Here is a 15,103-nt window from a genome sequence, read left to right as displayed (position 1 = left end):
AAACAAAAAAAAAACACCCCTAAACCTTGTGAACAGCCTTCCCAGAAGAGTTGGAGTGTGTCTATGGGAATGTTTGACTATTTTTCCAGAAGCGCAGTGGTGAGGTCAGGCACTAATGTTGGACGAGAAGGCCTGGCTTGCAGTCTCCGCTCTAATTCACCCCAAAGGTGTTCTAACGGGTTGAGGTCAGGACTCTGTGCAGGCCAGTCAAGTTCCTCAACCCCAAACTCGCTTATCCATGTCTTTATGGACCATGTTTTGTGCACTGGTGCACAGTCATGTTGGAACAGGAAGGGGCCATCCCCAAACTGTTTCCACAAAGTTGGGAGCATGAAATTGTCCAAAATGTCTTGGATGCTGACGCCGTAAGAGTTCCCTTCACTGGAACTAAGGGGCAAAGCCCAACCCCTGAAAAGCAACCCCTCACCATAATCCCCCCTCCACCAAATGATTTGGGCCAGTGCACAAAGCAGGGTCCATAAAGACATGGATGAGCAAGTTTGGAGAGGAGGAACTTGACTGTCCTGCACAGAGTCCTGATCTAAACCTGAGAGAACACCTCTGGGATGAGTTAGAGCAGAGACCGCGAGCCAGATCTTCTCATCCAACATCAGTGCCTGATCTCACAAATGCGCTTCTGGAAGAATGGTCAAACGTTCTCATAGACACACTCCTAAACATTGTGGACAGCCTGCCCAGAAGAGTTGAAGCTTTTATAGCTGCAAATGGTGGGCCAACTCAATATTGAACCCTACGGACTAAGACTGGGATGCCATTAAAAGTTCATTTGCATGTAAAGGCAGGTGTCCCAATACTTTTGGCAATATAGTGTACTTACAGAAGGAGAGAGCAGAATGCTGACTTTACAAAAGAGTTATGCTGCTCCTTCACTGTCATATCAGTAAGTTGGAAACATACTCTGAGTCAAATGGAGGTCCAGGTCCTAAGGAGGCGACTGTATCAAGAAGGCTGGAAGAACAAACCCTTTGGTGTGTATGACAGTTCACGTTGTATATTTAACTGCTTGCATGGAATTCAGCTTTCAAGAAAAGAAATAAAGAGACACTACATTTTAACGTTTTGCAGCGTTTGTTCTTTAATAAGCTCTGGGTTTGTTCGCAATGTGATGGATTTTACAGCCGTGAATTTACAAGATTTTACTGAATACATACAACAGCATTGTCTCCCATTGCACTTTGCACCCAGTGTCTTCTCCAAGGTACAGGCCATTTACATTCAGTATGGAAGTATCTGCCCTGGATAAGGTTCAGCAGGCTAATCATGGGATAACATCTGCAGCCAAGATATTCTAGATAACAAGGCAGTGGCCCAGTTTCTATGCCTGTCCCATACAAGTTCTCTTCTGCATAAAAGAAGGTTTCACTTAAATTTCTTTGAGCTCTGAACTCTCAGCATCCAGATGCCATTCCCTGGAACATTGTGCAATCTGGAAGGTATATTGTGGATCCTGCAAACACATGGAATGTACTCATCCAATTGCTTGAGCTGTTCTGGTAGGCAGTGTAGACAAATGTCTTTGGAGTTCAAAAGCTGGAGTGACTTACCCCACAGAAATGTTGAGCCATGCATTGCAGGAGGCTCCAATCTATCAAAGCTTTGTGTAACCACAGTGCAGATGCTGCTTTAAATTAAAGGGAATGGTTTATTTATATAGGGCTTAGAAACCACAAATAAAATTAATTAATAACATTAATATAATAATATTTATAATAAAAGCCTCTTTCTCTTGAGATCAGTATGTGCTGATACAGGGAGTGTTAAAGAGTCCTGGATGAAGAACCCCATAAGCAGTAGATACAGCTGGATAAGGCTTTTGTTAACATGGCCCCTTGGGTTCTTGGTATGTTGCTGGCAGCCCATGCTCCGTGGCTCCTGGCCGCAGTGAGGCACCAGGGTAAAGCTATGGTGGAGGGCACAGGTCTTGGCAAGAAAAGGGTTAGGAATGAGCATTGTCAACAGAAGAAACAGCACAGTATACACTTTGTTCAAACCATAAACTCATTGCTCCCAAACAAGACAAGGGACTGTGAGCTGCCATCTGATCCCAGAATCCTTTGTTCCCCACTGTCTGGAGTATCCCTTGGTTTCTGGGGGGATTGTTTAACATTCTTTAGTTTTTGACGTCCTTTCTCAGGGTTAAAAGTTCCCCGACTTGTAAAATGTAGCGGGGGCGCAGAGTCCAAGACGTCGGCAGGAGCTGGTTCCCGATAAAAGGGAGATTTTGTGTGTAAGTGGAACCTCTTTCTGCCTAAGTGGGGTAAGCAGGAAGAGGCAGTTGGAGAAGAAAGGTTATGGTCCCCACTTTCTGTATTGTCACTTTCTCTTTTGATCGGTCTCCGGGCTCGCGTTGGCTCAGTTCTTGGTCCTCGCATGGAGCTTAAAACCAAGGCTCTTTCTGTGGAAACAAAAGTGAAATAGTGTGAGTGTGTGTATAAAAATGATCTTTCTGTGGAAAAGAATGTGAAGAGAGAGAGTGAGAGACAAGTGTACAAAAGTGTCATTCTACCTGTCCGGCTGGATGCCGCACCCTCAGATTCACAGTTCAGGTTCTCAGAGCTGTCTGCTGTGCCAAGTGATGCTTCAGACTCCAAGGTCTCATCATCTGAGGCTCGAGGTTCTAATGCCAACATTTCATAAGCCAACTCCTCTCTAGACGGAGGGTAAGTAAAAGAAAAAAAATATAATCATACATACACGTATTATATATTAATATATACACACACGCACATACATAGACACATACAATAACTACCAATGCTCTTACAAAAGTAATAGCGGTACCTCATTTTACTCGTTTCATGGCTAGAAAGTATGTAATGACAACAGAAGGGACCGACAAAAAGAAAAAAGTTTTTTGTACTCTCCATAAGGGACACCAGACATTCTTTAGACTGTGAACGACCGCAACATACAGGGATATACAATGTAATACTGACATATAATCACACACATAGGTTGGACTTGATGGACTTATGTCTTTTTTTCAACCTCACCTACTATGTAACTATATGTAACTAAGTTACACTGCTTGCTACAGTGGAGAGAGACCCTGGCAGCACAAAAAAAGAAATGCTGGCCTTCAGGATATCCTCATCCACAACCATCATGCTTCAGTTTTGTATCGAAGTAGTAACAAAAGCATAAAGAAACACAGAAGTGAGAGGAGAGGACATTTCATAAAGAGTACAAAAATCCAATTTTATTTATCCTCTTCAATTGAAGGAAACGGTAATTCTTTAGACTGATGGGATGTCCAAAAGCAGTCCACCAGAGGGGATGGAAAACGTAGCAAGAAGGCTAAAAGACTCAAGAAAAACAAAACAAATTGGCCAGGGACTACATGCAGGCCAAAGAGTTGCCTGAAGGACCCAATGCCCAAAACTCGCATTAGATAAGGCCTGAAAATCCACCTGGTTGGACTTTAAAACCAAAAGAGAACAGGTGGGTGAGAAAATTTCAAACTTATATCACATATTCACCAGCAAGGCTGATCCAAAAATACAACATCTGAGCAAAAGCATGAGGACCCCAGATGGTATTTTTGGCAGAAGCCTGTGACAAAGGGGTGGGTGGGGGGCTGGGGTGTTGGGGGTGCAGCCTGCGTCTCACCAGTGCTCTATAAGATCCTGTCCTTGGCTGCCTCTCCTCCCTCCCATTCTCCTCCTTCATGGCCACAGAGAGGGAAGGGAGTAGTGGTACAGGGAGAAGGGGTGTGGGTGCCACCCACCCTCTGCCTTGCAACCTTGTCCCCAGCAGGCCACAGATCGGCACCGGTCCATGGCCCAGGGGTTGGGGACCACTGCTCTAGACCCAGAAATTTTAACGATGAGTCAGTTCTAGTGATGAATTCTGAAGGGTTCAGGAATCATCCAACCCACTGCCTGCCACGGCCAACTTGTCAACAGTGAAAGCCATGTCCAACAGAGCCTGCATCAACTGTTCCCTCCACAGGAGGTTGCCCAATTATCCCACAATGGGGATACCACGACTAGTACTAGTACTAAAAGTACCTTGAACGCCGAAGGTTCAGATGATAGACTACAGGGAATCTGGAATAGACTCACTCAGGAACTAGTTCAGACCAGTTCAATTGAATAAATAAATAAAATAGATGGATGCATTCCTAAATGCACAAAATATAATTAAATATTAACCGCTTCAAAGCCAGGCACTTTTACCCCCTTCCTGCCCAGGCCAAATTTCAGCCTTTTAGAGCTATAGTTACATAGTAGCTGAGGTTGAAAAAAGACCATCAAGTCCAACCTATGTGTGTGATTATATGTCAGTACTACCTTGTATATCTCTGTATGTTGTGGTCGTTCAGGTGCTTATCTAATAGTTTTTTGAAACTATCGATGCCCCCCCCTGAGACCACCGCCTATGAAAGGGAATTCCAAATCCTTGCCGCTCTTACAGTAAAGAACCTTCTACGTAGTTTAAGGTTAAACCTCTTTTCTTCTAATTTAAATGAGTGGCAACGTGTCTCTCCGCATTGAGCGTCCACGTTGAAGAAGCGCTCTCCTTGGTGGACATCTGTGCGGGCGTGCTCCTGAGTCCCGCATCTGTGTCCATTCACACAGAATGCAGGACCCCCGCCCCCGTCATTGGATTTGATTGCCATCAGCGGGAGTTTCTTTCCTCTCTACATGTGGGCAACAGGATTGTGGATTTCACACAGGAAAAGTTAGTGCTTTTCTATTTGTTTTTGCATTTTTATTTCTCATTTTATTTTTGTTTGAATGTACATAGCTTCTAACAGTATCCTTTATAAATAAGCGATCAGGAAGTTTACACAGTAGGATATCCTTTACATTTCTTATTTTTTGCACTTTTTTTTCACTTTTTGCACTATATGCACTCGTGGTATACATACCCCTCAAGTATTTAGAGGTTGCAAATGACCTCTTAATAAGAGCAGCGCCATATCGATCCTTCCCCTCCCCCTTTTTTTACCCTCTCTATCCCTGTGATAAAGGGTATACCCTTGAATGGTTGCCAGACAATCATGAGAGCTGTTGAACCAGGTCTCTAAAATTCCCACAAAATCCAAATCCTCCTTGTACAACAGTATCTCTAGTTCACCCATCTTGTCCGCCAAGCTCCTGGCATTGGTGGACATGCCACGTAGCTTAGAGCGGTCGCATACTATCCTCTTATTGGGTGTTCCGAGCTGTTGCACTTTGAATGACAATTGCGGAATGTCATGCAACGCTGTACCCATATATAAAATGTTTATAATTTCTTTTCATACAAATGGAGCTTTCTTTTGGTGCTTAATAACCACTCGGTTTTTTATTTTTGCTAAATAAACGAAAAAAGACAGACAGTCAAAAAAAAAAAAAAAGTTTTTTGTAGTCGTTTCTGTTATAACCTTCGCCCACTGTAGTTTTTTTTTGCCTTCCTCTGGATTAACTGTGGGTATAAAGGGTACTGTATATGAAGGTCTTCTATTTATCCCCCTTTTAGCATGGTTTGAACTATATGGCCCTGTGTTTTCTTTCAGCCTATGTAATTTCCGAGGATCTATATACAGCACAGGGACAATGCCTGGCTGGTCAGTGCTTGAGTTATGTGCAGCACACAAGCACACTGTTCCATTCAATAACACATACTTCTAAGCGTTCATGTGTTCTGCCTCCTAAATAGCGCTGTGTCACTTATAGTTAGGGATAAGGAGGACGCAGGAAATAAACAGTAAAATTCCCCTTGTAAGCCCAAGCCAAAATAAAGATCAGGACTCCCCATGAGATCAACTTGCAATGTACAAAAAGTATAAGCCAGCTCAGAAACAAAATTAGAAACTGTAACTCTCCACAAAATGGCGATTCTGCTAGAGTTGTATCTGTAGAAAATATCCTCAATACCAAACACAGGTAACCATGACCCAGCATAAGCCTGCTAGGTAGTCATAATAGTGAGTTGCAGAGATGGGGACAGGAAAACTGTCCCAGCTCTGGACCAATAACTCCATATTGAATCACCAGATTTGAATAGCAGAGTCCTGTGTGAACTGGACTACTGACATCAGGATTGTTGCAAAAATTGGTATAGATAAAAAGGTGATCAGCGCAATTTTGATGTAAATATATGAGCTCTAATCCAAAATAAATAACTCCTATATAAATAAAAAATCTAACTCCTGTGCAAAATAAGCAAATATAATCCTGTGCAAGGTGTATGAATAAACGCATCAAAAGCTAACAACTGTAGCAAAGTGCATAAAGTGCATAAACTCCTGTGCAAAATATATAACACAATTACCATGGTCCAATTGAGCAAAATATATAACAAACTGTGCAAATAGGTTATAAAAGAGACTGTGCAAATATGTTATAAAGTCCCAAATAGTCCTAATAACATGAAACTACAACACAATCGATTGTGGTGTAATATTAGTTCACTCTATCAATAATGGACCAATGGATAAAGTGCTGAATGTGCATCAAACAAAGTCTTCAATAAAACAATCTTCGTGCACCCCACTTAATGCTCTCTGGACTCTTACCTCAATATGAAGTATATGTCGCTAATGTTATCGTTCACAGAGAACGGACATACATAGGGGAAAAAAAAAAATCTCCCATAGTGCAAAAACGTATGTATTAACAAATTTATTGAATGGCCAAATGGGCACTTACAAAGAAAAAGATTTAAAAACAGCAGAAATGTGAATAATTCGGCGTTCGGGAAGTTCCCCTGATGAAGTTACGTGTCGTGACGTAATGAATAGGGAGTGGCCGGGTACCAAATGAACCAGAAGTGACGTAAGAGGCGTCTGGAACGCCGAATTATTCACATTTTTGCTGTTTTTAAATTTTTCTTTGTAAGTGCCCATTTGGCCATTCAATAAATTTGTTAATACATACATTTTTGCACTATGGGAGATTCTTTTTTATCCCCTATGTATGTCTGTTCTCTGTGAACGATTGTGCTGGGAATCCGGAAGCCATCATTTGCCGGAAAGACACCACTTGCCATCAATGGATCCATGGATGTTCCCCAGTTATGTTGATTTCTTTAGCGACATATACTTCATATTGAGGTAAGAGTCCAGAGAGCATTAAGTGGGGTGCACGAAGATTGTTTTATTGAAGACTTCGTTTGTTGCACATTCAGCACTTTATCCATTGGTCCATTATTTATAGAGTGAACTATTATTACACCACAATCCATTGTGTTGTAGTTTCATGTTATTAGGACCATTTGGGACTTTATAACATATTTGTACAGTTTCTTTTATAACCTATTTGCACAGTTTGTTATATATTTTGCTCAATTGGACCACGTTAATTGTGTTATTATATATTTTGCACAGGAGTTTATGCACTTTGCTACAGTTGTTAGCTTTTGATGCGTTTATTCATACACCTTGCACAGGATTATATTTGCTTATTTTGCAAAGGAGATAAATTTTTATTTATACAGGAGTTATTTCTTTAGGATTAGAGCTCATATATTTACATCAAAATTGCGCTGATCACCTTTTTTTCTATACCAATTTTTGTGCACTGTATACACTTTAGGTCTAGCTGCAATTTTTATTCATTTTATTTTTTGAGATTAGATTTATTCACGTGATAGCGCGAGGGACCATACCTATACATATCCTACTATACACATTCAGGATTGTCACAAAGACATAGATAATGAACTGGCAACCTGTGCTACTTGGCTAAGTGGAGAGCTACCCAGGATTTTCAAGTCCAGACCATAGTTTACTGAAGAAACATAAAAACTTAGGGCTGTTGCATAGAGCAGTGGTCGCCAACACGTGGTCCGTGGACCACGATAAAATGTTGGTGGTTCCAGGGGTTCTGCCGCAAGTCAACATTGTGGCGGATGCCACCCGATGTTGTTTCCAGTGTTGTTCTCAATGTGCATTGATACCTGATGTCTCCTCTGTAGTTCCGGCTCCTGTGAACACCGAGTGCGGTTCCAGGAGTGGTGCAGAGAGCAGGAGGTGAAGAAAAAGGTGGCTTCCAATGGCAGTGCATGGCTGAATGAGGCAGTGAGATCCAATGATGAGTCTGTGTAAGGCACCAGTGTGATGCAGAGATGCAGACTGCAGGGGGGGGGGGGGGGGGAGTGGGACAGAGAGCTGCAGCATTGTGTGTATAAGGCAGCAGTGTGATCCAGGGGGAGGGGGGCAGAGGGCAGGAGCATTGTGTGTATAAGGCATGTAAAATTCAGGTTAGTGGTTTGCGGGATTCAAAATTGTGAGTTTAGTGGTCCGTGAGGTCCGAAAGGTTGGCGACCAATGGCAAGGAGAATACCAGTATAAAACTGGGAAAACCTGCTCTTGTTGGCCAACTAGAGAGGCTTCCGGGATTTAGCATATCTGGCATAATTTTACCAGCAGCTGTTGATAGCAGAAAACATCTTTCAAATGAGCAGAGAACAGAAGTGCTTAAAAGGGGGTTGTAAAACCTCATGGTTTTTCACCTTAATGCATTCTATGCAATAAGGTGAAAAACCTTCTGTAGTGCTGCAGCACCCCCCCCCCCCCACCCCCCTGTTTTACTTACTTGAATCCTGTCATCCTCTGGCCGGGAGTGAGCATACCAGCGCTAGCTGGTGTCTCGTGTCCTGATTGGATACATTGATAGCAGCCCGACCATTGGCTCCCGCTGCCGTCAATCAAATCCAAACACGTGGCGCTGGGGGGCGGGGCAGAGTCCTGTATTCTGTGTGAATTGACACAGATGCAGGACTCGGGAGCATGCCCGCACGAGTGTCCAACTTAGGAGAGCCTTTTCCAACGTGGACACTCTATGCAGGTAGGAGTCACCAGCGCCGCTGAGGGACCCCAGAACAGGAGGATCGGGGCCACTCTGTGCAAATTGAACTGCACAGTGGAGGCAAGTGTGACATGTTTGTTATTTAAATAGAAAAAAAAAACAAAAAAAAAAAAACCAAGGGTTTACACCCCCTTTAAGAAAGTTTTTTTGTGTCATCAGTACCCAGTCTAAAGAATGCCTGTGTCCCTCAATGGACAAAAAAGATGTATCATCCCTAAATTGCAAAAACATTAAAAATATTGCAGCAAACGATAACATTTACATAACTGCATTTAATGTAATCAAACCACTGAACCTATTTAGTATTAAACAATGAGAAGCGCTGCTAGGATCAGCTTGCATTGGTTTCCTGCTCTACACTGCTGTAAAACTATTTGATTGGTTGCTCTGGGTTGCTGCTTGATGTTGTGAAAATTAATTACAATCTCTTCATGCGCCTGCTACTGTACCATTAACTGTGCCCCAAAACCTACTTTTCTTTCTGCAGGGTCTCAATCTGATGAGCCAGCACTCTTTCCTCTTGCTGCATAGCTGCTTCCTTTTGTTCAGTGGTCTCATCCTCAGAAGGAATGGTTGACAGGCCATGATCGCCAGCAGCATCTGGTATAGAGGAGCGCCCAGTAATCACAGGGCTCAAGGTTGAACGCAAGCGTCCTTTGCCCTAAAGGGATAGAAGACACTAATAAAAGTCTACGTAATTCGATATATAAACACTTGAATAGATATGTCATACTAAATATTTGTTTTTGTCCATTAGCCTTAAAACCAACTACAGCCAAAATGTTCAGATACAACATGAAAGGTTAAAGTATAACTAAAGGCAAAACTTTTTATTCGTTTTGGATAGAGGAGAGAGGGATTAGAACACCTGTCAGTTTGTATTGCTGTCTGGGCCCCCATTAAAAGAGATTCATCCCCTATTTGTTCTGTTTACCATTACCAACAAAAGTAAAGTAAAAGAAAATCCCAAATTTTGAGTTGTCCCCAGAAAAGTAACAGAGGGGAAATTTTAGTCTTCCAATAGGGACACTAGTTCTGGTGACCTGGGGGTCCCCAAGGAATTTTCTTAATTTGCAGGGATTTCCTCCCACTTCCTGTCTGACTATAGGACAGAAAGTGAAGGTAAATTTCTGAAATGGAACACCGATGGTGAAAAAAAAATCTGACAAGCGTTATAACCCTCCCTTACTCTATCCAAAATGAAAAAAATAGTTTTGCCTATAGTTCTACTTTAAGTGTTTTTGTCTTTTTTTTTGCTGTCCCTGTCTCTACTGGGAGGAGTTCTTGTCACTCCCTGCAAGGACAGGAAGTGCCAAAAAAATATCTTTTAAACAAGTAAAAACAAAAAAAAAAAACAAACAAAAAAAAAAAAAACTAATGCAAGGAAGGGTTAGAACTTACGACAACATTTTATTGAGGTCAGTGTCTTCCTGTTCCATTGATGTCTGTACCCCCCCCCCCCTTATTTGTTGTAGAGGCTTCACATGGACAGGAAATGAGGGAAAATTTATTCAATGGAGTCACAGGCAGAAACAAAAACCTCACAGAAATGTTGACCTCTTTTCTACATTCAAAACTAGAAATAAAAATAGTTAACTAACTAAAAATTAGTTAGATTTGTGCTTTAAGCAACCTGAAAAAACACATAATGGCTGCGTGTCCTCATAACTGTATACCATCCTTATACATATAGCATTAATCAAAATGTAGGATGTCTGCCACTACTGTTAAAAATCGATTTGAACCTTTTTCAGGACTATAAAGTTATATATTTTTTTTAGTTCGATAATCATGACATTTTTATTTTTCTATTTATTTTCCAGCGAGAAGGTAAACAGTTAAAGAGGAACTTCGCCATTTAAAAAAAAAAAAAAAAGGCATTTACCAGTAGTCCAGCGCTGTCCCAGCCAGTTCCTCTCACTGCCGCGGGTCTCCGGCGCTGCCATCTTGGACATGGGAGCTGGTTGTGACTTCCTCAGGAATCACAGCCGGCTTCCTACTGCACATGTGCAAGATCCTGTGGGAAAGGGACAGGGAGACTTGCCCCCTGCAGCCTCCTTGGATGTGTGATGTGTCCTAGGGAGCTGCAGGCAGGGAGGGAGCGGGGCAAAAGATGAGGAAGTTAGGAAGCTGTTGACAGTCTGCTAACCCCTCAAGCTGTATTTCCAGAAATGTGAGTGGGAAAGTGGAAGAGTTCTGTGTGGGGAAAAAAGGGAGAGCTATAAATCATCCAGGCTGGCTGGTTGCACCAGGGGAAGAGAGTGTTGTATGCAGGTAGGGAGCACAGTAGTCACAATGTCCCTACCTGTGACTGTTTCTAAGCTGTAATGTGACAGGGCAGAGCATCTAAACTGCACAGTGTTGCAAAGGCCAAGGAGCAGGCTTGTGTGGGGCTAACAGGCAGACAGTTGCTGTTGTGCTTCTCTCAATCTACCACAGCCTCTCCTCCTTCATTCAAGTGGCCAGAGGGAGTACAGGATCTCAGGGGGACTAGAAGAGACAAAGTCAGGATCTGTAGGAGGAGGGCTGTAGAGGACTGATGGAAACAGAAGCAGGCACATCTGGTCAGAGGGAGTGACTGATCAGGGGGCATTTTCCTAAAATCTGATTGGCTAAAAAGAGGAAAGAGGTTGGCGGGGGAAGGAAGAGGAGACATTACTAGTGGAGGCAAAATGCTCCTAATTGGCCAAACAAAACTTTGACTAAAGCACGGGCCGAATGTGGGAGACAACAGTCGACATTTGGCCCATGTGTATGTTCGCCTGTCCGGTTTCGGTCGGACGAGTATGCTGGTAACCAGCATCCGACCGACTCCAGATCAGCGCTCTCTCAGCCAATGGCAGAGAGCGCTGATCCAAGTGTTCTGGCGGGGGTGCTGCCCCCCTGTCACAACACAACAGCTAAGCAGGGGATATTACTGAACTAAACTTGCATAGTTAGTACAGCGGCTCTGACCGGAGCTAATAGTTTTTTTCATTCAATCCGTGGGGTTGAACGGAAAAAAAAAAAACGAAAAATGTGTACCCGGCTTAAGGCAATATCCTTAATGGGAGGGAGAGTGAATCTGTGCTGAGAAAATGAAAATCTAAATAAGCTTTTATAATATTAAAGTGATTTTAATCCTTTAATTATGTTTTGTTTTTTAAACAAACATTTCTTACCTGCTCTGTGCAATGGATTTGCACAGAGCAGCTCTGATCCTCCTCCTCTGGGGTCGACCCGCCAGTGCTCATGGCTCCTTCTGCCTTCCGAGTACCCCCCTAGCAAGCTGCTTGCAAGCTACAGAGATTACCTTGAGTGTAAATAGCATGTCAAAATGACTACTAGATACGGCGATATAAGAAGCTGAAGCTATATACAATTTTTGACTTGTAAAAGTGTAATTTGGCCCCTCTGCTCCTGCATCCCTCTTGATTTTGTTAGATATGGGTGGCATTTTAGACAAAAAAAGGAAAGTTTGGGAAGTAGAAGAGAACAGTGCAAGACTTTTTATACTGAACATTCTTCCTATGCTAAATAAACATCAAGATATTTTTATGTGGTGTTGCAAGCTCAACATTTCTGAACCTGCAACCTATTCACCACAAACACACAGTGCACACATGTACATAAAGTATGCCATAAAACATCAGGGTGTAGACTATGGTACACATGAAATCTACTGGTCTATATTCAGGATAAATGCAAATTGTGAAAGGGACAACATGGGCACTATTTATAACATATGCACAGTAAAAGTTCTCTAAAGTAGATATAATTAGTGAACGTATATGATGGAAATAATGTGAAAATGACAAGACATGCTTAGTAAGGACTGTGTAATTAGCTACTGTGATTAACTGTGATGTTTAAGGATGTGGGTGGGAACAAAATGAGTGAATGCCACAGACAGCCTGATCTGAGTATACATACCGGCAAGGTGCTGCGGTTTATGCTCATAAATCTAACTGCAATTAGTACGGGTTTCTGGATTGAGAAGGAGATGAAAGGAAAGCAGAAGGTTAGAAGCAGGAGAGGAGTTAAAGATGGTGAATAAAGGAGGTAGTTCTGAGTGTGGAAGTTAAAATATGGAATTCCCTTTACCTCCCCAAAACAACCACATTCAACTTACCATGGACCTGCGGATAAGGGACAGACGACTCTTGGCTTTGTTCTCTGCAAATTCCAGGCTGTTTATGTCCTTCAGTCGAGCCTTGTATTTATTCATCTGCTCCACCACAATCAGCTCTACACATCTTTAATCAAGAAACAGAAGCAGAGGCAGAGGAAATTCAGATACAGTAGGATCAAAAGGATATCGATCAAGTAAAAATGCATATTTATATGCTACTTTTGGAAACATATAGCATGGAAATCTTGACATATGTCAAAAGATTCAGTTAAAAGTCACAAGTACAATTCAAAATATTGGCAATTGCAAAATTCAGCTAGAGTGTATGTGACGTGCAAACAAACATCAGCATTTTTGCTAATGTTCCTTGAAATTTCGTATATTTTGGTAGTGTAGAGAGAAATAACAACAAAATCAGGCTCATGCAAACAGCATGGTTCAGGCCCCCTGAAAACGTCCCATTAGACAAAACGTGTCTGGGCGGAACTTACGCACTGACGTCACGCTGCTGCAAACTCAGTCTGCAGCGCCCATCTGTGCAAGTATACAGCTTTGTATTTTCAAACAAACAGATTTGATCTGGATGTTTTTTTATTAATAAATCTTCTACACTATGAGAAATTCTAGCCTACTCTGTGCAAGCTGCTTTTTTTTTTGTTGCTTGATGCAACATGGATGTGAGAGTACAGAAATTATCTGGGTGGATACATCAGACCGGAGTTGATGCCTGAAACCACGGATTTGTGGAGTGATCGTGGGGGGGGCCAGCTGACATGGCCCATGGATTGGCTCCCGTGCAGCGGGCACGCCCACCGTATCTAGTGCACAAAACAACATACATTTACGTTGTTTCGTGCATTAGAGCCACCCTGCCGCAGTATATATGTGGCGGGCTGTCTTTAAGTGGTTAATGCAGCAGAAAGAACTCAGAAAAAAAATGTTTGGAAGATAGGTGAGTCACATGACTGACAGGTCACATGAGGTGCACCTCCCAGTTTTTGAACGTTCATTCATATAAATAGTTCTCCACTGGCATCAGATTCCCAAAGCCAGTGAAACTGAGCACATTTGTAAAATATACCACAGTGCTTGTTAAAGCAGTGGTAAACACAGCTTGATTACTACTATGTCATCCCTTCAGAGCGCTGTGCCACAATCATGGCTCCCGCACGCATGCCTGGGAGTGGCGTGATTGCAGCTCAGCCATTCTAACAGCTGAACCTGGAATTAAGACCCGGTGAAGAAGGAAGCCCTGTCAGTGGTGACAGCATGCCCCTCTGGAGGGCTTCGTTTTAAAGTAAGTCTTTCATAATGTGCTAGTATGCGGTGCATACTTGCACATTATGGAATTGACTAGCAGACATTACTACTGCTTTAAATGTGTATGTGTGTTTTTGAAACAGCAGTATAGCCAAAGTAAGCCCATTCTTCGCCTTAATAAATGGACCCTATAGTGTAAAAAGAGAGGTTATCGTTGCAGACTAAGAAAGCATTTGGTGATCATTATATGGGTGAATATATTCGGGGATGTTACATTGTAATACCTCTACATCATTTCTAAGAGAAATAAAGGTCATGCAATAAACTGTGTGAGTTGCTTGGTTTGACTAGGGGTCATTAGTGTCGATACTAAACAAACTAAAGTTTTTAGCTATTGTTCATCTTTCTTACGCTGTGGTTTTGCCAATGTCCTGAACACTTTGCAGTGGGTCTGTGGTATCCGGACAACGGAGAATACAAGGCGCAAACACAATTGCCAATGCATTGGCAGACATGCGATTAGTCTCCTCCTGCTGGGCAATCCTAAAAATATAGGTAACAAGTAATTAATAATATTACCATGAATATATAATTTAAAATACATATACCGCTATATCCAACATGGAAATGTATACTGTCACATTGGCAAACGATTCAGACTGTAATCAGCACAACATTGTAAGATGCAAGATACCTGACAAGGTGAAAGATAAGTCTTTCCAAAGTGCTTAGGTGCGTTCGAGATAGCTGATCGATAACAGAATAAACTCCCCTTACAGTTTCCTTTCTTTCCCCAAGACCTATAAGAAAAAAAAACGAATTACATATTTGAAAAAGTAAAAATACAAGTAAACCAAACTATTGCCTAAAGCTTTGGCGGTTCAAAACAACTTTGATATAAAGAATTGCATTT

General features: G+C 42.1%; 1 protein-coding gene across 4 annotated transcripts in view; it reads right to left on the bottom strand.

Moving 5' to 3' along the window:
- Positions 1-1,070: 1,070 nt before the first annotated feature.
- Positions 1,071-15,103, bottom strand: part of MYO9A (myosin IXA) — a 177,673-nt gene continuing 163,640 nt past the window's right edge. For 3 of the 4 annotated variants that reach the window (XM_073619113.1, XM_073619117.1, XM_073619116.1), the window contains 7 exons: positions 14,885-14,990; positions 14,602-14,733; positions 12,931-13,054; positions 12,732-12,785; positions 9,293-9,480; positions 2,528-2,670; positions 1,071-2,416 (listed from right to left, as the gene is read on the bottom strand). In XM_073619113.1, the coding sequence (XP_073475214.1) occupies positions 2,007-2,416; positions 2,528-2,670; positions 9,293-9,480; positions 12,732-12,785; positions 12,931-13,054; positions 14,602-14,733; positions 14,885-14,990 (1,157 nt within the window). In that variant the 3' untranslated portion in view covers positions 1,071-2,006. The remainder of the gene's footprint in view (positions 2,417-2,527; positions 2,671-9,292; positions 9,481-12,731; positions 12,786-12,930; positions 13,055-14,601; positions 14,734-14,884; positions 14,991-15,103) is intronic. The other variant, XM_073619115.1, reaches the window with a different exon arrangement.

The sequence above is a fragment of the Aquarana catesbeiana genome, linkage group LG03, assembly GCF_042186555.1.
Source record: "Aquarana catesbeiana isolate 2022-GZ linkage group LG03, ASM4218655v1, whole genome shotgun sequence".
In the NCBI taxonomy this organism is placed as follows: domain Eukaryota; kingdom Metazoa; phylum Chordata; class Amphibia; order Anura; family Ranidae; genus Aquarana; species Aquarana catesbeiana.
Note: the sequence above shows the minus strand (reverse complement) of the source record. Positions and strands in the feature narration are given on the sequence as shown.